This window comes from Pristiophorus japonicus, unplaced genomic scaffold (assembly GCF_044704955.1).
Source record: "Pristiophorus japonicus isolate sPriJap1 unplaced genomic scaffold, sPriJap1.hap1 HAP1_SCAFFOLD_383, whole genome shotgun sequence".
Classification (NCBI taxonomy): domain Eukaryota; kingdom Metazoa; phylum Chordata; class Chondrichthyes; family Pristiophoridae; genus Pristiophorus; species Pristiophorus japonicus.
This window is the reverse complement of record NW_027253685.1, coordinates 355479-379586: the sequence shown is the minus strand read 5'-3', so window position 1 is coordinate 379586 and position 24108 is coordinate 355479. Positions and strand designations below refer to the sequence as shown.

Sequence of the window (24108 nt, the reverse complement as noted above, 5' to 3'; positions counted from 1 at the left end):
CAAGTTCTTCCGGAAGGTTATTTGTGTCTTCCTTCGTGAAGACAGAACCAAAGTATTTGTTCAACTGGTCGGTCATTTCTTTGTTCCCCATTATAAATTCACCTGAATCTGACTGCAAGGGACCTACGTTTGTCTTCACTAATCTTTTTTTCTTAACATATCGATGGAAGTTTTTGCAGTCAGTTTTTATGTTCCCGGCAAGCTTCCTCTCATACTCTATTTTTCCCCTCCTAATTAAACCCTTAGTCCTCCTCTGCTGAATTCTAAATTTCTCCCAGTCCTCAGGTTTGCTGCTTTTTCTGACCAATTTATATGCCCCTTCTTTGGATTTAACACTATCCTTAATTTCCCTTGATAGCCACGGTTGAGCCACCTTCCCAGTTTTATTTTTACTCCAGACAGGGATGTACAATTGCTTTTATTTCAGGAATGATGTGCGCGATTCAAAGTGACCCTAGAAATAGTGGATGCATTGGTGATCATTTTCCAACAGTCGATCGACTCTGGATCAGTTTCTATGGACTGGAGGGTAGCTAATGTAACACCACTTTTTAAAAAAGGAGGGAGAGAGAAAACGGGTAATTATAGACCGGTTAGCCTGACATCAGTAATGGGAAAAATGTTGGAATCAATTATTAAAGATGAAATAACAGCACATTTGGAAAGCAGTGACAGGATCGGTCCAAGTCAACATGGATTTATGAAAGGGAAATCATGCTTGACAAATTTTCTGGAGTTCTGTGAGGATGTAACTGGTAGAGTGGACAAGGGAGAACCAGTGGATGTGGTGCATTTGATCTTTCAAAAGGCTTTTGACAAGGTCCCACACAAGAGATTAGTGTGCAAAATTAAAGCACATGGTATTGGGGGTAATGTACTGACGTAGATAGAGAACTGTTGGCAGAGAGGAAGCAGAGAGTCAGGATAAACGTGTCCTTTTCAGGATGGCAGGCAGTGACTAGTGGGGTGTCTCAGTACTGGGACCCCAGCTATTTACAAAGGCGTGCTCTCCTCCACATTTAGAAAATGTTAAGTGTTTAATTTCACATCTTAAAAAACAAATTGACAGGCATGTTAGGGTTTACACGGTGTGTTTAGAAATTAATGCCCATTAGTACAATAGAGAGATTTGGCAGTGCCAGCAAATCATTGCGGCCAAACCCAAACGTAACACCAACATCACTGCCACTTCACCCACTCATTTGGCAGCTGTGGTCTACATTACAACAACGATGTGCTGAGCTATTAGTCAGTAAAGCCGCGCACCTTTATAAATGACTTAAACAGCCAAATCCTTGACCTCAGCAAAGCTTTGCATAGCTTCTCAAAAGCTCAAGCTCAGTTGAAAAAGAGTTATTGTAAAGCAAATAAGTTTGGGCATAGGAACAGGAGGCCCATTCAGCCCCTTGAGCCTGTTACACAGGAACAGGAGGCTCATTCAGTCCCTCGAGCCTGTTACACAGGAACAGGAGGAGGCCCATTCAGCCTGTTACACAGGAACAGGAGGAGGCCCATTCAGCCCCTGGAGCCGGTGACACAGGAACAGGAGTCTCATTCAGCCCCTCGAGCTTGTTACACAGGAGGAGGCCATTCAGCCCCTCGAGCCTGTTACACAGGAACAAGAGGAGACCATTCAGCCTCTCGAGCCTGTTACACAGGAACAGGAGGAAGCCATTCAGCCCCTGGAGCCTGCTCCGTCATTCAATGAGATCGTGGCTGATCTGCGACCTATCTCCACCTACCAGCCTTTGGCCCATATCCCTCAATACCTTTGGTTAACAGAAATCTCCGATTTAAAATGAACAACTGATCTAGCATCAATTGCCGTTTGCAGAAGACAGTTCGAAACTTCTACCGCCCTTTGTGTCTAGAATTGTTTCCTAATTTCACTCCTGAAAGGTCTGGCTCTAATGTTTAGACTATGCCCCCCAGTCCTCGACTCCCCAACCAGCAGAAATAGTATCTCTATCCACCCTATCTGTTCCCTTAATAATCTGATAACTTCAATCAGATCACCTCTTAAACTTCTAAATTCTAGGGAATACAACCTTATTTTGTGTACTCTCTCCTCATAACTGAATCCTTGGAGTGCGGGTATCATTCTGGTAAATCTACGCTGCACACCCTCAAAGGCCAATTTATCCTGGGCGTGGTGCCCAGAACTGCTCACAGTGCTCTAGGAGTGGTCTAACCAGGGTTTGTACAGCTGCAGCATAACTTCTACCCCCTTGTATTCTAGTCCTCCAGATATAAAGGCCAGCGTTCCATTAGCCTTGTTGATTATTTTCTGTCCCTGTCCATGACAGTTTAATGATCGATGTACCTGGACCCCAAGTCTCTTTGGACCCCACTGTTTTTAGCCTGTCACCATTTTGAAAGGACCCTGTTCGATCCTTTTTTGATCCAAAGTGGATGACCTCACATTTGCCCACACTGAAATCTATTTGCCACAATTTTGCCCATTCACTTAATCTATCGATATCCCTTTGTAATATTATGCTTCTATCTACACTGCCTACAATGCTGCCTATCTTTGTATCATCTGCAAACTTGGATATATGACTTTTTATCTCGTCATTTAGTCGTTAATAAATACAGTGAATAGTTGAGGGCCCCAATACAGATCCCTACGGGACACCACCATCATACCTACCAGTACCTGCCCATTATCCCTACTCTGTCTCCTGCTGCGCAACTGATTTCCCAACCAGGTCAATTATTTACCTTCAATTTCATGAGCTTCTATCTTAGACAACAGTCTCTTATGAGGGACTTTAACAAATGCCTTCTGGAAGTCCATATAAATAACATCCAGACAGTCCCCTGCCCACGTCTTTAGTCACTTATCCAGAAAATTCAATCAGGCTCATCAAGCATGCCCTACACTTCACAAATCCATACTGGCTCTCCCTGATCAACTGAAAATTCAAGGTGTTCAGTCACCCTATCCTGAATGATAGACTCGAGTAATGTCCCCACAACAGATGTTAGGCTAATTGGTCTATAATTCCCTGCTTTCCCTCTCTCACCATTCTTAAATAGCAGAGTGACAAGTGCAACTTTCCAGTCTAAGGGAACAGTTCCTGAATCTAGAGAAGTTTGGAAGATTATAGTTGGGGCATCTGCAATGTGCTGACCTAAGAGTTATCTTTGCAGCATTACATTGCTGGTTGTGATGGGCCGTCCCCATTGCAACTCCTGAGCACATGGCCAAGAAGAGAAGGACGTGGTTGTGAGTTATACACAGATGATGCCCGCCAGTCCCACCCCATTTAACGAGACACTGGGAACACCAGGAGCAGGCGGTTACACTGGGAACACCGGGAGCGGGTGATTACACTGGGAACACCGCGAGCAGGCGGTTACACTGGGAACACCGAGAGCCGGCGGTTACACTGGGAACACCAGGAGCGGGCGGTTACACTGGGAACACCGGGAGCGGGCGGTTACACTGGGAACACCGGGAGCAGCAGGTTACACTGGGAACACTGGGAGCGGGCGGTTACACTGGGAACACCAGGAGCAGCAGGTTACACTGGGAACACCGGGAACAGGCGGTTACACTGGGAACACCGGGAGCGGGTGGTTACAATGGGAACACCGGGAGTGGACGGTTACACTGGGAACACCGGGAGCATGCGGTTACACTGGGAACACCGGGAACAGGCGGTTACACTGGGAACACCGGGAGCCGGCGGTTACACTGGGAACACCGGGAGCCGGCGGTTACACTGGGAACACCGGGAGCATGCGGTTACACTGGGAACACCGGGAACGGGCGGTTACACTGGGAACACCGGGAGCGGGTGGTTACAATGGGAACACCGGGAGCGGGCGATTATACTGGGAACACTGGGAGCGGGCATTACACTGGGAAAACCGGGAACGGGCAGTTGCACCGGGAGCATGCGGTTACACTGGGAACACCGGGAGCGGGCGATTATACTGGGAACACTGGGAGCGGGCTGTTACACTGGGTTCACCGGGAGCGGGCGGTTACACTGGGAACACCGGGAGCGGGCGGTTACACTGGGAACACCGGGAGCGGGCGGTTACACTGGGAACACCGGGAGCCGCCAGTTACACTGGGAACACCGGGAGTGGGCTGTTACACCGGGAGCCGGCGGTTACACTGGGAACACCGGGAGCCGCCAGTTACACTGGGAACACCGGGAGCCGCCGGTTACACTGGGGATCTCGCTCCATGCTCGGATTGCGAGTAGGCATGACACGGCACGCCTGTACCTTCGACAATGATGCTGACTGATGGCCGGGTGCCTGCACTTGTTGCAGAGAGACTTCTTGTGTTGGCTCATCGAGAGCAGTACAACAAGTCTCGTGGATCATCCGGGAACTGAGGCAAGTTCAAAAAGCTGGTGTGATGCTCAAACCTGAGATTCAAACTTCAACACCTGCTCTTTGCTCCACCATGTGTGATTAATCGGCGGGAACCCACAGTTACTCTTTATCGGAGAAGGTGGGTCACAATAGCAACCATTACCTGTAAATCTAGCCATTCTCCTTCTTTCATCCAGGATCTGGTGACCAGCTTTAGCAGGCCAAACACCACGGAAACCCGGGATCTGCCCCAGGCCTTCCTCGCCTTGGCTACTCAATAAGGCCATAGGCTACCTGGGGTGCCCACAACTAGAGAGACGGCTTCTAACCAAAATTGTTTCATTTGTAGGTTACAGGATGATGAAGACATAAAAAAACTTACGTCATTTTCAGAAGTCCCACACAGGCTACAGGATTTGCACTCAATACACTGCCAGTGATAGTAAATATGACTGCAGCTGTGAAAATCTGTGAACTGCAAACAGCTGGGGTGACCTGAGAAAATGCAACAGACGAGACGTTTATACATCATTTCCTGAGTCGCAGAGATAGCAAGGGAGAGAGACACACACACACAGGCAGAGAGAGAGGAGAGAAAGAGAGAGCGACACATACAGAGAGGACAGAAAGAGAGAGAGACACATACAGACAGAGAGGAGAGAAAGAGAGAGAGACACACACAGACAGAGAGAGAGAGAGAGAGAGAGACACACACACATACAGGAGAAAGAGAGAGAGAGAGACACACACACAGGAGAAAGAGAGACAGACACACAGGGGAGAGAGGGGAGAGAAACAGAGATACACACACAGAGGAGAGAAAGAGAGATACACACACAGGGGACAGAGAGGAGAGAAAGAAAGGGACAGAGAGGAGAGAAAGAAAGCGACAGAGACAGAGAGAGACACACGGGGGAGAGAGAGAGAGAGAGAGAGAGAGAGAGAGAGAGAGAGAAAAGGTGAAAGAAATAAAGGAGAGAGGGGGAAAGGGAGCGAGAGAGACAGCGGAAAGAGGAGAAAAAGAGAACGCGAGGTAGGGAATGAGAGAAAAAGGAGGAGAGGGAATAGAGCAGAGAAAGAGATGAGAGAGAAACTTTGAATTGAGCGTTAACCCTTTCGCTGCTGGGCAGGGCTGCTGTGTAGAAAGCTTGTCTGCTGTTACAGTATATTAACAAGCTGCCGCTACATAACTAAAGTACGCAGTACAACATCACTGAGCTCAAACACCAGCATTCCCAATATTCATTGCAAATTCAAACTGCATACTGACATCTGGCCAAATAAGTGTCAGAAATAAACAAGGTAAAATGCCACAACAAATAAATTGGACACAGAGTGAGACCAATATGCAGTTTATTTTTTAACAAACAGAGATGTTGTAAGCTCCGCAGCATTAATAAAGAACCTTTCACATTGTACGACAACCAACAGCATCCACTGGATGGTGACAACACTGTAACATCATCACAGAAGGTTGGGGATAGGGTCACACCCAATCACAGTGAAACTCATCAATAAATACAAAGTCAGGACTAGACTTGCAGACAGCCAACAGACACGGCTGACACTAAGCACACCCACTGGCTGTAACCCGAGCGAGGTTCAATCATTCGGCAGTGACAACAAGGCCCAGCACAGTGCATTTCCGTCTGCAAGAGCGTTCATCAGTAAAACTATCTGCCATATCCACCATTAAACAGAATGCAATTGCTTTTCAAACAAAGAAAAATAAGATATCTACATAAAATATCAGGGTTTTTAAAATGTTCAAATATTGCCAAATACAAGAATTGTATAATATATTTCCACACAATTCCCCTGCCCACCCTGGGAGGAATCTGAAGAGGAGTTCAGCTGTGGGTCTAATAAATATCAAAATCTAATTCACAATGAGGTTGTCCTTGATATTGCACATGCTCAGTGCATTGCTGAGGCTGGGGTGCGAGGAGGTAATATCCCACTGGTAACGTGGTCACAGTTCATTCCCTTCCTTCCTTCCCAGAAATGGCTTGCCTGGGAACCAGCGACATCCAGGAAATTCTGGTGAGGAAGGGCAGAGCACATCTGTTTGTTTAGAAGGCTGCATGGCTGTTAAGGAAAGTCTTTTTACAGGTCAAATGTGGTGCATTCATAAATTCAACAATACAGCTGCAACTTTAAACTCGAACACAGAAGCCGATCAGCCCACAATGGTTAGGCCAGCAAGGCAAAAGTCCATTATTACCAATCATGCAAATTTTAAGTCAACATTTTTTTTTAAGACTGAAGTGTGTTAAAATAAAACTGTGCACACATACCTTGCAATGCAATCGATGACCTTTTAAATTAATAGGGTCAAAACCTTGCCGCTATCATTCTGTTCCTCCCATATGTATGCGTACCGATTGATGCGGTTTCTTCAGCAGATGCAACTAGACTGTTCAAGCACTTAGCAGCACAGACATTCATCTGAACGGAAAACGGTACACGCCAAGAGAAGGGGCAGGCACAGCTTGTTTGCTTTAAAAAAAGGGAACTTTAAAAAAAATAAACTCCACTTCCTTCAGTTGATGGTTTAGTGAATGTCATTGCCACAAACCCTTGCAAGTGCAGGTGCAGGAGGCCTCGGTGGAGCCCGCAGACCATGTTCCCACTGGCGAGCAGCTTCGATGGAAGGTGCATGGCGACAGGAGGTCAAGACAACTTTGCTTACAGGAGCGAGCTAGTTAACTTAAAGCCAATGCACTTTGCACGGGTCGGTCCAGTTAGCTCAGTGGTAGCGCCCACAATTCACCAGATCCCTTTGGCCCCCAGTCACTCAAGAAGGTCAGAAGGTCAGTCAAATGTCTCTCTTTTAAAAAAAAATAACACAAATCACAAGTGAAAAGTAATCCTGATCATCTTCAATCAGAGTTCGAGATTTTCCTGTTTAATCGATGAACGAATAAAAGCATCGACTCTGCTCATTGTCAACAGCCCAGTTTCACATCAAACAGCTCTATAATGCAGCAGGAGCATTCTGGCTACAAAGGCCTTCCTTCAGTGTTGCCAAGGACATTCATTAAAACTCTCCCGAGTGTGCTTTAGTTTTTGTGTGCACTCGCAGGTATCGCCCACCATGGCGTGTTTAGTTCCTGCACGTGTTATTGGCATCATTACTAGCTGGTGAATGTACACTTTTGTTTGATAGCAGTTCACCGATATCATCGTCGTCAAAGCCATGAAAGGTGGAAGTGTCGCTGTCAGACGTTGCAGCAAACAAGTCCTCTGCACTGCGCAAGTCCAGCTCCTCTGCGAATCCTTGTGTCAAATAAGCTAACATGTATAATGATGTACATATCAGCACCACACACACACATGTAAAGTAACAGACATCAATCACAAATCCTCCCTCAAAACTTAGCACAATCCTCAGCTTAACCTTACACATTACTAACCAGACAGCGAAAGGGTTAAAATCGAACCAGATTATCAAAAACACAAATGGAACATCCCATTCATTTTAGTGGATTGCAACCATACCTGACAATTCTCTGAAATGAAATTATTATTTTAACCACATATTTGAAACCACAGTTTTGTTGCATAAACGTTTCAGATTCAAACTAACCGTTTAAAAAAAAAAGAAATAGCATTTCGAGGAATGCTTGGCAGAAATTCACAATAGCGCTCGGCTATCAAGCCTTACTACATTTCAAAATGTTAGGGCACTTGGTACTGGTCGCATTTGCCAGTTGTATTTAGAAAAAGGCTTCTACGGTTTAGATGAATTTAAAAAGCAGAAAAGTGTTGGAAGTACACAGTATGGCTGACATCCAAGGAGAGGGAGATTGGTTGAGGCTCAGGACTCTGTTTTGATACCAGCGGTTGCCCAATAATATCTTGTCCTCTCTCGCTCTTTGATGCTGATTACTTTGTGCTTCCCCAGCATTGTCAGAATGGACTTCCTATTTTTGGCAGGTGTGTTAATGCCTCTATTCCCACTTGTAGCAGTGAGAGTCAGGAGGTGTAATGTTAGGAGGCCAGATTTCATATCTATATAACCTCACGTATACTTACAACATCTGCCTCACTTGGGGGGGGGGGGAAACAAGCGGGCAAATCTGTGCATCAGCTGAAGTGCTTCACTTTTAGTTTATTACTAAACAGTAGGGTAGGTGATGCGGTGTGGGAGGGGGCAACAATACAAAACAATTAAAACATTGTTGCTTTTAAAACAGGCGTTGGTGCAATATTAAAGCACTTATTTAGCAATTCTTGGGATGTTCACCACTGTGCACAGTGTCGAAACAGGGACCGGACCTTAAAGACCAAGTTAAACAGGATTCTTATCTCTATTTTGCACTACACTATAAATTAAACCAAGTGAAGGCTTGCTGTATTCTACCTGGTACTCTACCCAATTACACACACAAAACGCTGACATAAGTCAGTGCTGCTAAAGTCAAACAAACAGTCATTCGCCACAGAATTAGGGGCAAGACTCAAATGCTCATCCTACCACCAGCGATTTTAAAATCTGATCTGTTTATTGAACAAGTGCTTTGACAAATGGTCTTTAGAATAACTTTTTAAAAAAAAAAAGTACTAACCTGATCATTTAAAAAAGCCCAGAATTTGGTGTCCACTATGCACATCAAACAATCTCTCAGTTTGCATGGTTTGAGCTTGTTTTCAGCCCTGCATGCCAAGCTCATTACCAACACACTCTAGTATCATTAATGCACTCAGGACTCGTTTCAGCTACTGGAACCAATCTAGGGCACATCAATTTAAAGAAAGCTGCACATGCCTGTTGTTATATATGTAGACTTGTATTTACTCTGTACAGCCACAAGAGGGCTTATCCCCTGGAGTCCCAAGGGATCCTATAATCCTTTGGGAGCACAGGTATTTAAAGAGGTTTCACAGGTTGGAGAGGCACTCTGGAGACCTGCAATAAAAGACTAAGCTTTGCTTTGAGCTCACAGTGATCAGACCGACTCTTTATCCATACACAACAACTGGCGACGAGATACAGATAGTGAACCCAAAATTGCAGAGAACAGTGGGCAACCTGGAGAAATTTTCAGAGGGAGATGATTGGGAAACTTTTGTGGAGCGATTCGACGAATAATTCATGGCCAATGAGCTAGATGGGGAAGAGAGCACTGCCAAACGAAGGGCGCTCCTTCTCACTGTCTGTGGGGCACCAACGTATGGTCTCATGAAGAATCTGCTCACTCCAGCGAAACCCACGGAGAAATCATACGATGATTTGTGCACACTGGTCCGAGAGCGTTTGAACCTGAAGGAAAGTGTTCTGATGGAGAGGTACCGGTTCTGCACCTAAAATGGTCTGAAGACCAGAAAGTGGTGAGTTATGTCGCCGAGCTAAAACGCCTTGCAGGACATTGCGAATTTGAAGGACATTTGGAGCACGTGCTCAGAGACTTTTTCATACTTGGCATTGGCCACGAAACCATATTTCGCAAACTTTTGACTGTAGTGACCCTAACCTCGAGTAAGGCCATAGCGATAGCCCAGGCATTCATTGCCACCAGTGACAATACTAAGCAAATCTCTCAGCACACATCTCCTCGCACTAACACAACAAAGGGGAGATGGGCTATATATAACTGTGAGGGTGGGCGATAAGGATGTGGACTGTCTTTTAGACACAGGGGCTGAATTAACATGCTTACCCCTACAATATGGAGACTTTTTGCCATTGGATGGTAGGGCACGTACAGCCTATGGAGTTGGGGGCCATAAAATGGAAATTAAAAGAACACCGGTACTCATAGGGCTGGTCTGGGTGGTGAACTAACCACGCCGGTCTGGATAGGCCAAGTAGATCAACCCCTTTTGGGAATGGACGTTCTAATCCAAGTAGATTCATCGTTGCATTTCGAGGATGGTCAGGTGACATGGTCAATTAGAACTTTAAAGAAAGAAGAATTGAAGGAACACCCTTAGGCTAAAGATAAGAACGATTGTGGCCGACTCCAGATGGAGCCTGCGTCATTTACAGGGACCAAGCCTCCATGCACTAAACAGTATCCCATCAGTCCAACTACCATCGTGGGAATCTTAACGGTTATTCAACAATTGGAGAAACAAGGGGTGCATATTAAAATGCATAGCTCCTCCCATAGCCCCGTGTGGCCGGTACAGAAATCTAATGAGGCTTCGCGTTTGACTGTCGATTATAGGAAAGCTAACCAGTGTATTGATCAAAAAGCTCCTTTGGTCGCAGATCCCTCCACCATTTTTAATGCCCTCAAACTGGAACATAAATATTTCTCGGTTATAGATATGGCCAACGGATTTTGGTCGGTGCCTCTGGCACCGGAGGTTCGACAGTGGTTTGCTTTCACGGTCCAAGGACAACAGTATACTTGGACCCGGTTACCGCAGGGTTTCCACAACAGCCCTACGGTATTCCACATGGCTTTACAAAGCCATTTGCGAGAATTACCTCCCCTGTCATCCACAGTCATCCAATATGCAGACGATATCCTGCTAGCTTCAAACACGGAAGAACAGCATGAACAAGATTTATGAGCTTTGCTGGGCCACCTTTGGCTGAAAGGACATAAAGCCAGCATCGACAAAGCACAAATATCCCAAGAAGAGGTTGTATACCTGGGACAAAAGATTTCACAAGGAAAGAGAGAACTTACCCAGGATAGAACTGCAGCCATTCGGGCTGCTAAAAAACCCACCACTATTCAGGAACTAAGGTCTTTTTTGGGATTGTGTAACTTTAACAGAAATTGGATTGACTCCTTCACACAGCTTGCTCAGCCATTGAATGATATCTTAAAGGGGAAATATGCCTCCAAAGAAGCCATCACCCTCACTAAAGAACAGCAAGAGGCCTTCCTGAGTTTGAAAAAGGCTGTGTGTTCGGCACCGGCTCTGGGAATCCCCGACAGTGGTAAGCCATTTACCCTGTTTGTCCATGAGAAAGGAGGATATATGACAGCTAGACTGACACAAGAACATGGGGATCGGCAAAGACCTATTGGCTATTATTCGGCAAAACTGGATGCGGTAGCCCTCGGATGGGGAAGTTGCCTAAGGGCCATGGAAGCTACATGTCAAGCAGTAATGATCACTGCGGGTCTAGTCCTCGACCAAAAGCTGATTGTCGAGTGTCCCCACACCGTACATGCTTTGCTGTCTATGAATAGAATGTCTCAGGTGACGGCAGCTAGATGGACCCGTTGGACAGCAGTTTTGGAAGCTCCTAATCTCCATATCGTCCGGGCCAGCCCGGTTAATCCCGCAACTATGCTCCCGATGTCAGAATCGAGGGAGCAAGAGGGGGGAGAATGTGAAGAGCATGACTGCGTGGAGATTTTAAAAGAAACAGAAAAAGCAGCCTTAGCAGCAGAGGAGCCTCTGCACAACCCAGACCTCATCCTGTTTACAGATGGTTCCTCCTTTGTTGACAATGGTACCAGAAAAGCAGGATGGGCAGTTACAACCTTATATGAGGTAGTGGCAAAAGGATGTTTACCCTCAGGAACGTCAGCACGACAGGCCGAGTTACGGGCCCTGTCAGAAGCATGTCAAATGGCAAAAGGACAGACAGCTAATCTCTACACAGATGTGCGTTATGCTTTTGGAGTCGCTCACGACTTTGGTCTGTTATGGCGGAAGAGAGGATTCCTCACTGCTGCTGGTACACCTATCCGAAATGGGAAAGAAGTCCGAGACTTACTAGAGGCCATACAATTACCTCAGGAAGTGTCCATCCTGAAGTGTAAGGCCCATACGAAGGAAAATACCACAGAACCACAGGGAAATGCCCTAGCCGACCTAGCTAAAGATGCCGCCTCACAGGGCGTTCCCCCAGAAGAACCAACACAGATGTGCAGATTGAAAGCACTCTGGACTCTGACACGAGACCTTCAAACAATGCAAGGCGAATGCTCCAGAGAGGAAAAATGGACATGGATTGAGGCAGGAATTAAGCTATGTGAAGATGGTGTCTGGAGACAAAGAGTTACCGACAAGCCAGTCGCGCCACAAGCGCTTATGCCTTTTTTAGCCCAACAGATCCACTCGTGGGGACACTTGGCCTCACAACAGATGACGGCACGGTTCCAGAAAAGCTGGTGGGGTCGGGGATTTAAAAAACATGCCCAGCTGGTAACAGACCGCTGTGTGGTCTGCCAGAAAAATAATTCTGGACCCATCACGGTAATGCCCCAACTGAAGCCCCCTGCTCCTGTCGGACCATTCCAGCATCTGCAGGTTGATTATATATCTCTTCCTTCATGCCAAGGATACACTAACATTCTTGTCATGGTCGACAGATTCTCTAGATGGGTAGAAGCTGTCCCAACTAAAAGAGCCACAGCCAATCACACTGCAAAGGTCTTGTGTAAGGATTACATTCCCCGATGGAGAGTCCCGAGTAGCATTGACTCAGATCAGGGAACACACTTCACAGGTGCTGTCTGCCAAGAAGTCTGTTGGTTACTGAACATTACGTGAGATTTACACTGTCCTTATCATTCACAATCATCAGGACAAGTAGAGCGAATGAATCAAACTCTGAAACAACAGCTTGCAAAATATCACCAAGAAGGAACACCATGGCCCCAGGCACTACCAATAGTGCTATGTAACATTAGGGCAACCCCGAACAGAACTACAGGTCTAAGCCCATTTGAAATTATAACAGGAAGACCCATGTCGCTGCCAGGAACTATCGATTTACGGAAAGCTGATGTTCACTTAATGAGTGACACTTTGGTATCATACTGTCAGAACTTAACCATGCTATTAGTTCTGTTTCCCGACAGGTATCGGCAGCTTGGGGTAATCCACCCAAAGCAGGACATGACATCATCCCGGGAGTCTGGGTCTATGTGAAAAAGTTGCATAAAGAACCTTTGGGTGCCAAGTGGGAGGGACCTTACCAAGTGTTATTGACCACCCAGGCAGCTGTTAAAGTCCAAGGAAAGAAAGCCTGGATCCAGGCTTCACACGTTAAACGAGCACTCGTAACTGAAGCTGAAATCTAATAAGGACAATTACTTTTTGCCAAAATGTATAAAGTTACTGTATTACTGATTGTAGGTATTCTAGGCATTTGCCTACTTCTTACTAGCCGACCCTCTGCACCAAAGGGAAATAGTAGGGTAGCAAGGGAATTACATGTAAATACCTTTTTATATATGTCATACATTTATGCCAAACAAGGTAACATTTCTAGTTGTTGGGTGTGTGCACATATTCCTATTCACTCAAAGGGAGGGATTCCCTTGAGGCCAGTTCCCTTGAATATCTCGGAAATGGCTGAGTGGATAATTAATCAAAACAAAACAGGCAATGCGTTTCAGGATATGGAAAACTGGGCACGTAAATGGAAGTCAGCAGGTTACAATCTAACTACTTTTGAAGGGGGATACCAACCATGCTACAATAATTCCAAACGGCCCCCATTTTTTGTTATCACTAATACAATGGGAATAGGAAGACCGGGGGGAATCGATCTGTCTGATTAGAAACATCAAAGGAGGCCAAAATATGGGGTATAGTAACTGCTCCCGGAATTATAATATAATCAAGCCACGGAACCGTCCAAACTGGGCCGATGTGGGAATTCTTAACGTAACAGGGATTCTGAATAAAACAGATGGAAAAGCCTGGACAGGCCCCGGACTGTTGGAGACAAAGAAACAGCTAACCTTCATTGCCTATAATGGCACCTATTGGATGTGTGGCCACAAGGCCTATCAGTGGCTGCCCCAGAATTGGACGGGATCCTGCTATTTAGCCTATATTGTGCCTTATATGTATCATATAAAGTCACTGTCGGAACATTTACACCGTCCTAAGAGAGCTATCACAGAAACAGAGAGGTTTTTTGCCATTCTGATCCCCAGGTATGGGACCGCCAGACTGACAAGGGAATCCATTAACATGGCATCCGTTGTGGAACGGGTAGCCAATGATACCTCGGAGGCCCTAGTTAAAATCAATGCAGAAATGGTAGCAATCCGCACAGTAGCCCTACAGAATAGACTAGCCCTTGATTACATCTTGGCTGAAAAGGGAGGTACTTGCGCCCTACTCGGAACTGAGTGTTGCACATATATCCCAGATAGCTCCGAAGAAATTGCCCAATTAGCGGAGCATATCCAAAAGGAGGTAGAAAAACTTAAGCAAACCCTATCATTCACTTTGTGGAGCGGAGCCACTGAATGGCTAGGTTCAATAGGAACTTCATTGGTGGAAGGTTTAATTCTAGTCATTGTAATTATTTTACTTTTATATTGTTTGTTTATGTTGATTAAATGTTATTGCAACCAGGCGGCTGTAGCTGCTGTCCTGCATGTGAGACACCTTGTAGGTTCCAGCAGACCGTCTGTACGTGGCACAGGGGTATGTTATGCTTAAGGGAAGGTTGTTTACTGGTTGAATTAAGATATTGATTTGGATTAAATTGGAATAAGGTTAATTAACCTACTAAAACTAGACTTCCATTGTGGCCACGATGGAACTCGGGTTGGTGTAAATTTGTGTGGAAGCTACTAGTCCGGACATGTGGCGAAACACATCAACAAATTTTAGAAGGAAACTCTTAACATGTATGAAATTATGTTGTAGAATGTTTAACCAGTGATAGCTGATGTTTTATGATTCAGTTTGTGAAAGAATCAAAGGGGGGATTGATAGAGAATTCAAGCTCTGCAGCCTGGCTGCAGTTTTTGAGAAAACACAGACCACATTGCATTAAGTCATCAATCAACTTGACATTTTAGGACCTTGGGTAGCGAGCCAATTAAAGGTTAACAGACTATTAAATGAGCCAATAAGGTCAAAGAAGGTGAGTTTTTTTTCTGTAAATTGAACCAGGTATAAGTACAGCCATTTTGCCATGTGGTCTCAGAAGGATAAAGGCCTGGCTTAAAGCCAAGAGTTTGTTGTTGCTGCCAGAATAAAGTTACATTAAAACTACAATCGGAGTTCACATTTCATTGAAAATTAAGAGATCTAACACTGACCTGAGACAGATCCAATCCTCTCTCGGTGTCCCATTCTCTGATACTGACCCAAAGACAGATCCAATTCTCTCTCGGTATCCCATTCTATGACACTGACCCGAGACAGATCCAATCCTCTCTCGGTATCCCATTCTCTGACAATAACCCATCGAGGCAGTCAAACTTTTCCATCTGTTCAACTGCACACCGTCAAGTGTAATACATAGAAACATAGAAAATAGATGCAGGAGTAGGCCATTCAGCTCTTCGAGCCTGCACCACCATTCAATATGATCAGGGCTGATCATGTAACTTCAATACCCCATTCCTGCTTTCTCTCTATATCCCCTGATCCCTTTAGCCATAAGGGACACATCTAACTCCATTTTGAATATATCCAATGAACTGGACTCAACAACTTTCTGCAGTAGAGAATTCCATAGGGTCACAATTCTCTGGTAAAAAAGTTTCTCCTCATCTCGGTCCTAGATGGCTGACCCCTTATCCTTAGACTGTGACCGTTGGTTCTGGACTTCCCCAACATCGGGAACATTCTTCCTGCATCTAACCTGTCCAATCCCGTCAGATTTTTATATGTTTCTATGAGATCCCCTCTCACTCTTCTAAATTCCAGTGAATATAAGCCTAGTCGATCCTGTCTTTCTTCATATGTCAGTCCTGCCATCCCGGGAATCAATCTGGTGAACTCCCTCAATCGCTGCACTCCCTCAATAGCAAGAATGTCCTTCCTCAGATTAGGAGACCAAAACTGAACACAATATTCCAGGTGAGGCCTCACCAAGGCCCTGTACAACTGCAGTAAGACCTCCCTGCTCCTATACTCAAATCCTCTCGCTATGAAGGCCAGCATGCCATTTGCTTTCTTTACTGCCTGCTGTATCTGCGTGCCAACTTTCAATGACTGATGTACCATGGCACCCAGGTCTCGTTGCACCTCCGCTTTTGCTAATCTGTCACCATTCAGAAAATAATCAGCCTTCCTGTTTTTTCCACCAAAGTGGAACCTCACATTTATCCACATTAGATTGCATCTGCCATGTATTTGCCCACTCACCTAACCTGTCCAAGTCACCCTGCAGCCTCTTAGCATCCTCCTCACAGCTCACACGGTCACCCAGTTTTTGTGTCATCTGTAAACTTGGAGATATTACACTCAATTCCTTTGTCTAAATCATTAACATATATTGTAAATAGCTGGGGTCCCAGCAATTAACATTGCAGTATCCCACTAGTCACTGCCTGCCATTCTGAAAAGGACCCATTTATCCCAACTCTCTGCAAACCAGTTCTCTATCCACATCAATACATTACCCCCAATACCAATTTTGCACACTAATCTCTTGTGTGGGACCTTGTCAAAAGCCTTTTGAAAGTCCAAATACACCACATCCACTGGTTCTCCCTTGTCCACTCTACTAGTTACATCCTCAAAATATTCTAGATTTGTCAACATCTACATTTGTAATGTCTACATCTTCCAGATGGTTCTCATAAGACATGGCCTTTTTCTTCTTTACGTTAATGTGTAATCCTTATGTTCTACTCTCCATGACCCAGACACACCAAGACTGGTTCAATGAGAACGACCAGGTGATTCAGGAGCTGACAAGCAGCAAGCGCATAGCATTCTTGAACAGGAAACAGCAACACTACTCGAGAGCAAGAAAGCTGCTCTACAGAAATCTGAAGGCCGAGGTCCAACATAAAATCCATGACCTAAAGAACAGATGGTGGATGGGGAAAGTGCAAGAGATCCAGCAACTAGCCTACGACCATGACATGCGAGGATTCTTCAGCGCAGTCAAGACTACCTACGGTTCAAGCACCCAAGGCCCTGCCTCACTGCGGGCCAAGGACAGGGAGGTACTCATTAAGGACAGAGAGGCAGTCAGTGCCTGCTGGAAGGAACACTTCGAAGATCTCCTTAACAGAGACTCTGTCTTCGACGTGAGTGTCCTCGACTCCATCTAACAGCATGCTACCCGCCTCCACCTCAGCAAAACCCCGAGATTGAAAAGGCCATCCGACAACTGAAGAACAACAAGCCCTCAGGAATGTATGGACTCCCCGCCGAGGCACTAAAACATGGTGGAGAAGTACTATTGGCAGGAATCTATGAACTAATTTCTATTATTTGGAAGGAGGAGAGCATGCCAGGGGATCTCAGAAACGATGTAATTGTAACCATTTTCAAGAAAGGTGACAAGTCCGATTGCGGTAATTATAGAGGAATCTCCCTGCTGTCTGCCACAGTGAAAGTCATCGCAAGAATCCTCCTCAATCGCCTTCGCCCTGTGGCTGAAGAGCTCCTCCCAGAGTCACAATGTGGATTCCGCCCACTAATGGGAACAATGGACATGATCTTCACCGCACGGCAAATTCAAGAGAAATGCAGAGAATAGCACCAACCCTTGTACATGGCCTTCTTTGAACTCGCAAAGGCCTTTGACATTGCCAACCGTGAGGGATTATGGAGCGCCCTCCTCAAATTCGGCTACCCTCAAAAGTTTGTCTCCATCCTCCGCCTGCCCCATGATGACATGCTCGCCATGATCCTGACCAATGGATCCACCACAGACCCAATTCACGTACAGACCGGGGTCAAGCAAGGCTGTGTCATTGCACCAATGCTTTTCTCGATCTTCCTTGCTGCAATGCTCCATCTCACCCTCAATAAGTTCCCCGCTGAAGTGGAGCTATAATCTACAGAACAAACAGGAAATTGTTCAACCTTCGTCACCTCCGGTCCAGATCCAAGGTCGTCCCATCCTCTGTCATTGAATTACAGTATGCAGAAGACACTTATGTTTGCACACACTCGGAGGTCGAACTCCAAACCATCGTCAACACCTTCACCGAAGCGTATGAGAGTATGGGCCTTATACGAAACATCTATAAGACAAAAGTCCTCTACCAACCTACCCCCGCCACACAGCACTGCCGCCGCACCCGCCCCCCGCCCCCGATTATCAAAATCCACGATGAGGTCTTGGCCAACGGCAAGCGAGTCCCAGGTGGGCAGAGGAAACGTTTCAAGGACACCCTCAAAGGTTCCTTGAAAAAGTGCAACATCCCCACCGACACCTGGGAATCCCTGGCCCAAGTCCGCTCAAAGTGAACGAGAAGCATACGAACACCGAGTCTCTTCGCTGGGAACAAGTGGAAGCCAAGTGCAAACAACGGAAAGAGCACACGACAACCCAAGCATCCCGCCCACCCATCACTCCACCTGTGACAGAGACTATAGATCCCGCATTGGTCTCATCAGTCACCTGAGAACTCATTAGTGTGGAAGCAAGTCATCCTCGACTCCAAGGGACTGCCGAAGAAGAAGAGACTCTCCATGTACATCTCATCAGTTAGTCTGCGAATCGGTTTTAAATGTTAAGGCCAATGTCATCAGCAAATCTGAGATTGCTTAAAATCTCGCCAGACAAGGAGACTCCCCCAATATCGCCATTCAGTGCAAGATTCATTATTGGCTCCAGTACTCAATTGAATAAATCAGTGCATCCTCATCCCATCCACACTGTTTTACATCGGATTACCCAGGATATACGGCACAGAAACAGGCCATTCGGCCCAACCAGTCCATGCTGACGTTTATACTCCACTCGAACCTCCTCCCGTCTTTCCTCATCTAACTCTATCAGCATAACCCTCTATATTCTTCTCCCTCATATGCTTGTCCAGCCTCCCCTTAAATACATCGATACTATTCACCTCAACCCCTCCCTGCAGCAGCGAGTTCCACATTCTCACCACTCTGGGTTCAGAAGTTTCCCTGAATTTCCCATTGGATTTCTTGGTGACTATCTTATATTGATGGCCTCTAATTATGCTCTGCCCCATGTGGAAACATTCTTTCTGCATCCACTCCATCAAAACCTTTCACTATTTTAAAAACCTCGATTAGGGCATCCCTCAGCCTTCGATTTCAAGAGGAAAGAGACTCAGCCCGTTCATCCTTTCCTGACATAATCGAAAGCATTCCGTTAGTTTGCTATGCACTATAACTGGATCTATATCCTATATCCGGAGAAGTGTGAGGTAATGCATTTGGAGATGTCTAACAATGCAACATTAAATGGTACTGAGAAGTGTAGAGGAACAAAGGGACCTTGGAGTGCAGATCCTTGAAGATAGCAGGCCAGGTGGTTAAGAAGGCATATGTAATACTTGCCTTTATTAGGCCCAGCATAGAATACAAGACCAAGGAGATTGTGCTTGAACTGTATAAAACACTGGTTAGGCTGCAGCTGGAGTACTGCATGCAGTTCTGGTCACCACATTACAGGTAAGATGTGATTGCACTAGAGAGGGTGCAGAGGAGATTTACAAGAATGTTGCCTGGACTGGAGAATTTTGGCTATGAGGAAAGATTGAATGCTGGGTCCATTTTTTTTGGAACAGAGGATTCTTAGGGGAGACTGATTGAGGTGCATAAAATTATGAGGGGCCTGGATATAGTGAATAGGAAGGACCCATTTCCCTTGGCAGAGGGGTCAACAACCAGGGGGCATAGATTTAAATTAATTGGGGGGAGGTTTAAAGGAGACAGGAGGACAAATTTCTTCACCCAGAGGGTGGTGGGGGTCTGGAACTCACTGCCTGAAAGGGTGGTAGAGGCAGAAACCCTCAGCACATTTAAAAAGTACTTGGATGTGCACTTGAAGTGCTGTAACCTACAGGGTTACGGACCAAGAGCTGGAAAGTGGGATTAGGCCGGATAGCCTCTTGGTCGGCCGGCGCGGACACGATAGGCTGAATGGCCTCCTTCTGTGCTGTAAATTTCTATGATTCTATTTAACAAGGAATCAAAGCTTGTGGTTGGAACTTTTGCTGTGGTTGAGTTGATAAAAGGCAGCAACGATACTGAAAGCGAGCCACATCGAACATAAGGCTGCAGGTCTGATCTCCCAGACTAGGTCGAGCCAGTTGGCAGGGGATGGGAGAGAAGGCCGGGGAGACTAATGCCAATCCAATAGTTGCTGCTGGAACCTGCCACGATGTGAGGGCGGATCCAGCTACTGGGCGAGGTCAGGTCCCGCACACTGGGCGAGGGCGGGGCAGCCCCTCCCCACACACTGGGCGAGGGCGAGGCAGCCCCTCCACACACACTGGGCGAGGGCGGGGCAGCCCCTGCTCTCACACTGGGCGAGGACGGGGCCCACACACTGGGCGAGGGCGAGGCAGCCCCTGCCCACACACTGGGCGAGGGCGAGGCAGCCCCTCCCCACACACTGGGCGAGGGCGAGGCAGCCCCTCCCCACACACTGGGCGAGGGCGAGGCAGCCCCTCCCCACACACTGGGCGAGGGCAGGGCAGCCCCTTCCCACACACTGGGCGAGGGCGAGGCAGCCCCTCCCCACACACTGGGCGAGGGCGAGGCAGCCCCTCCCCTGACACTGGGCGAGGGCGAGGCAGCCCCTCCCCACACACTGGGCGAGGGCGAGGCAGCCCCTCCCCACACACTGGGCGAGGGCGAGGCAGCCCCTCCCCACACACTGGGCGAGGGCGAGGCAGCCCCTCCCCACACACTGGGCGAGGGCGAGGCAGCCCCTCCCCACACACTGGGCGAGGGCGAGGCAGCCCCTCCCCACACACTGGGCGAGGGCGGGGCCCACACACTGGACGAGGGCGGGGCAGCCCCTGCCCACAAACTGGGCGAGGGCGGGGCCCACACACTGGGTGAGGGCGGGGCAGCCCCAGCCCACACACCATGGCCCACTGACACACTGTGTGGACACATGGAGAATGGAAGTAGAGAGCCCTTGAATCCTATCCCAGAGGGGAACTGCATTCACTCACAAACCAGCACACACACACACCCAGTGTATTAAAGAGAATGTCCATTGGATCAGAGTCAAAGCAGAGGGGCATCAACCTTCATCTCAAGCCAGGTCAGTAACATCAATCTATTTTCAGTAAAATCCCAAGCCCAATTTGAGGTTTTGCTGCTGACCCAATTTGTATTCCGCCAAGCGACATTTCTAAACAGGCGAAGAGCAAGGACTAATGTCTACTTGCAACAATCAAGATCCCAATTTCAATTCACTGTAAAATAATCACACAGCCAGCACATGACCCCGGAGAAGTAAGAAAGCCACTGACGTAGCTTTCTCAAGGTTACATCAGCAGTCTCCATGCCCTTCTCAAAGGCAACCTCCTATCTCGGCACGCATGTGTAAGCTGCATTAATCACCGGCAGTAAACACACACGGGACGTACACATCTCCTCGTTAATAAGGGCATCAATCAACAATGGCTGACTTGATCCCCACCCTTACGTTAAAGGACTTGCAGCTTGAAATGGCGCATCCTTAAGTATGTGAATGCCATGTCAGACAACCAATCCGGATACAGTTACAGACTGAAAGGAGAAGGAAATTCAATGGATAAGCACGGTGAATGTTGGGGATTCACCGCTACTTCTGTACACAGACATGGGAATTCCCCAACACACAGTCCCAGCACAATGAGTCCATGCTTCACCCAGTGACACCTGAGAGGGAGTCAGTTCAGTATTCAAACCAGCTCCCTCTCCAGGTCAGACAATCTCGGGATTGCTTAAAGATTCCTCCTGCAGCAATAAGGCGGTTGTCCCTGGGCTCCCCGGTCATGCGCTGTGCTGACGGGGAATGGAGGCACACAAACACATCCCAGCTTCGATAAATACACAGGCCAAGAAACTGGGAGGCTGTTAGCTGGCACAGAGCAATTGGTGTTGAATTGCATCAAAACAATAGGTTTATAGACAGTCACTAACTAAAACTACATGATTTTATAGATTCTACATAAAACTGATCCAGTCTCCCTTTAAAACTACCCATTAACAGTGAAAGATTCAACAATGTACATAATATGTCCTTACTATACAGTACTATGGAGGCATAAGCTACCGGCTGTAACTGACCATTGGCATTCACATGCTGCAACACACACCCGACTCCATAGGACGACGCATCACACGTTAAAACTAGTTTCTTACACGGGTCATATAACGTTAAGTTTGTTGGACCATAAATTGCGTGCGCTATCAAAAGCCCTTTCCTGGCTGTCCCCCACAGACCCAATCGCGACCTTTGCATAGGAGCACGTGTAGCGGCTCTAACAGCGTGCTCAATTTGGGAAGAAAGTTGCCAAAATAGTTCAGGAGCTCCGGGAACGAACGCAGCTCCGTCGTGTTACGGGGTCTGGGTGCTCTCTGGATCGAATCTGTTTTGGACGCAGTAGGTCTGATCCCGTCTGCTGCTATCCTCCTCCCCAGGAATTCTACTTCTGGAGCTAAGAAGACGCACTTCGCCTTTTTCAGTCGCAGCCCTACCCGGTCCAGTCTGCGTAGCACCTCCTCCAGGTTGTGGAGGTGTTCTTCAGTATCGCGATCCATGATGAGGGTGTCATTTTGAAAAACCACCGTACTTGGAATTGACTTGAGGAGGCTTTCCATATTTCGCTGAAAGATCGCGGCAGCCGAACGAATCCCGAACGGACATCTGTTGTACTCAAACAACCCCTTGTCAGCTTCTTCGACTCACTCGCCAGCTCCTGGGTCATGTAAGCTGAGGTCAGGTCCAATTTTGAAAAAAGTTTGCCACCGGATAGCGTCGCAAAGAGGTCCTCCGCTCTCGGTAGCGGGTACTGGTCTTGGAGTGACACCCGATTGATGGTGGCCTTGTAATTGCTAGATACCCTGACCGACCCATCCGCCTTGAGCACCGGCACGATCGGGCTCGCCCAGTCACTGAATTCGAATGGCGAGAAGATGCCTTCCCTCAGCAGGCGGTCCAATTCGCATTCTATCTTTTCCCGCATCACATACGGCACCGCTCTGGCCTTGTGGTGTACTGGCCTGGCGTCCGGATTTATGTGAATCACTACCTTGGTCCCCATGAAAGTGCCGATGCCGGGTTGAAATAAGAAGTCAAATTTGTCCAGGATCTGTGAGCATGATACTCGCTCCACAGAAGAAATTGCATTGACATCACCCCATTTTCAGTTCATGACAGCAAGCCAACTCCTCCCCAGTAGTGTGGGACCGTCCCCTGGGACAATCCAGAGTGGCAACCTGTTCTCCAAATCTTTGTGGGTCACGGCTACCGTGACGCTGCCTAGCACTGGAATGATCTCCTTTGTATATGTCCGTAGCTGTGCGTCAATCGGCAATAATTTTGGCCTCCTGGCCTTGGACACACACAACCTTTCAAACTGTTTGATACTCATCAGGGACTGGCTGGCCCCTGTGTCTAGCTCCATTAATACTGGGATGCCATTGAGGAGCACTTTCATCATTACCGGTGGCGTCCTGGTATGTGAACTGTACATGTGCTCCACATGAACTCGCTGAACTTCAGCTTCCAGCGATTTCCCCCAGTATTCATTTGGCCTTGTAGGGCTTACATCGGGCCCGTCCTCCTCGTATATCAACCTGGCTGCATGCTTCCTGCACATATGCGCCAAGTGACCGCTGACGTTGCAGTTTCTGCGGGTATAATGCAGATACCTGCAAGCTCTGGCTGGGTGTTTGCCTCCACAGCTCCAGCATGAGCTGGAGGCCCTGTTGTTGGAAACAAAAGGTCCATTACCAGTCGATCGTCTCTGACTGCCTCTGTAACTATCCTTAAGCGCACCATTAACAGGTGTTGATGCCCCATTACTGGCCGCATTTTCCATTGCGATGGCATGAATCGCCGTTCAGCTAGCCATTGTCTCTATTGAATTCTCCCTTTGGGTTCAACTGCATGATGGGGCATGTCCGATTGCCCTTGTCTGCCTAGAGAAC

The 24108-nt window shown here is 47.2% G+C and overlaps 1 protein-coding gene across 1 annotated transcript in view; it reads right to left on the bottom strand.

The window, feature by feature from the left end:
* The window catches only part of LOC139250506 (zinc finger protein DPF3-like), a 214377-nt gene that overhangs the window by 15179 nt on the left and 175090 nt on the right, over positions 1-24108 (bottom strand). The window contains exons 11-13 of the mRNA XM_070872883.1: positions 7454-7632; positions 6720-6786; positions 4721-4833 (exon numbers count right to left, since the gene is read on the bottom strand). Of these exons, the coding sequence (XP_070728984.1) occupies positions 4721-4833; positions 6720-6786; positions 7454-7632 (359 nt within the window). The remainder of the gene's footprint in view (positions 1-4720; positions 4834-6719; positions 6787-7453; positions 7633-24108) is intronic.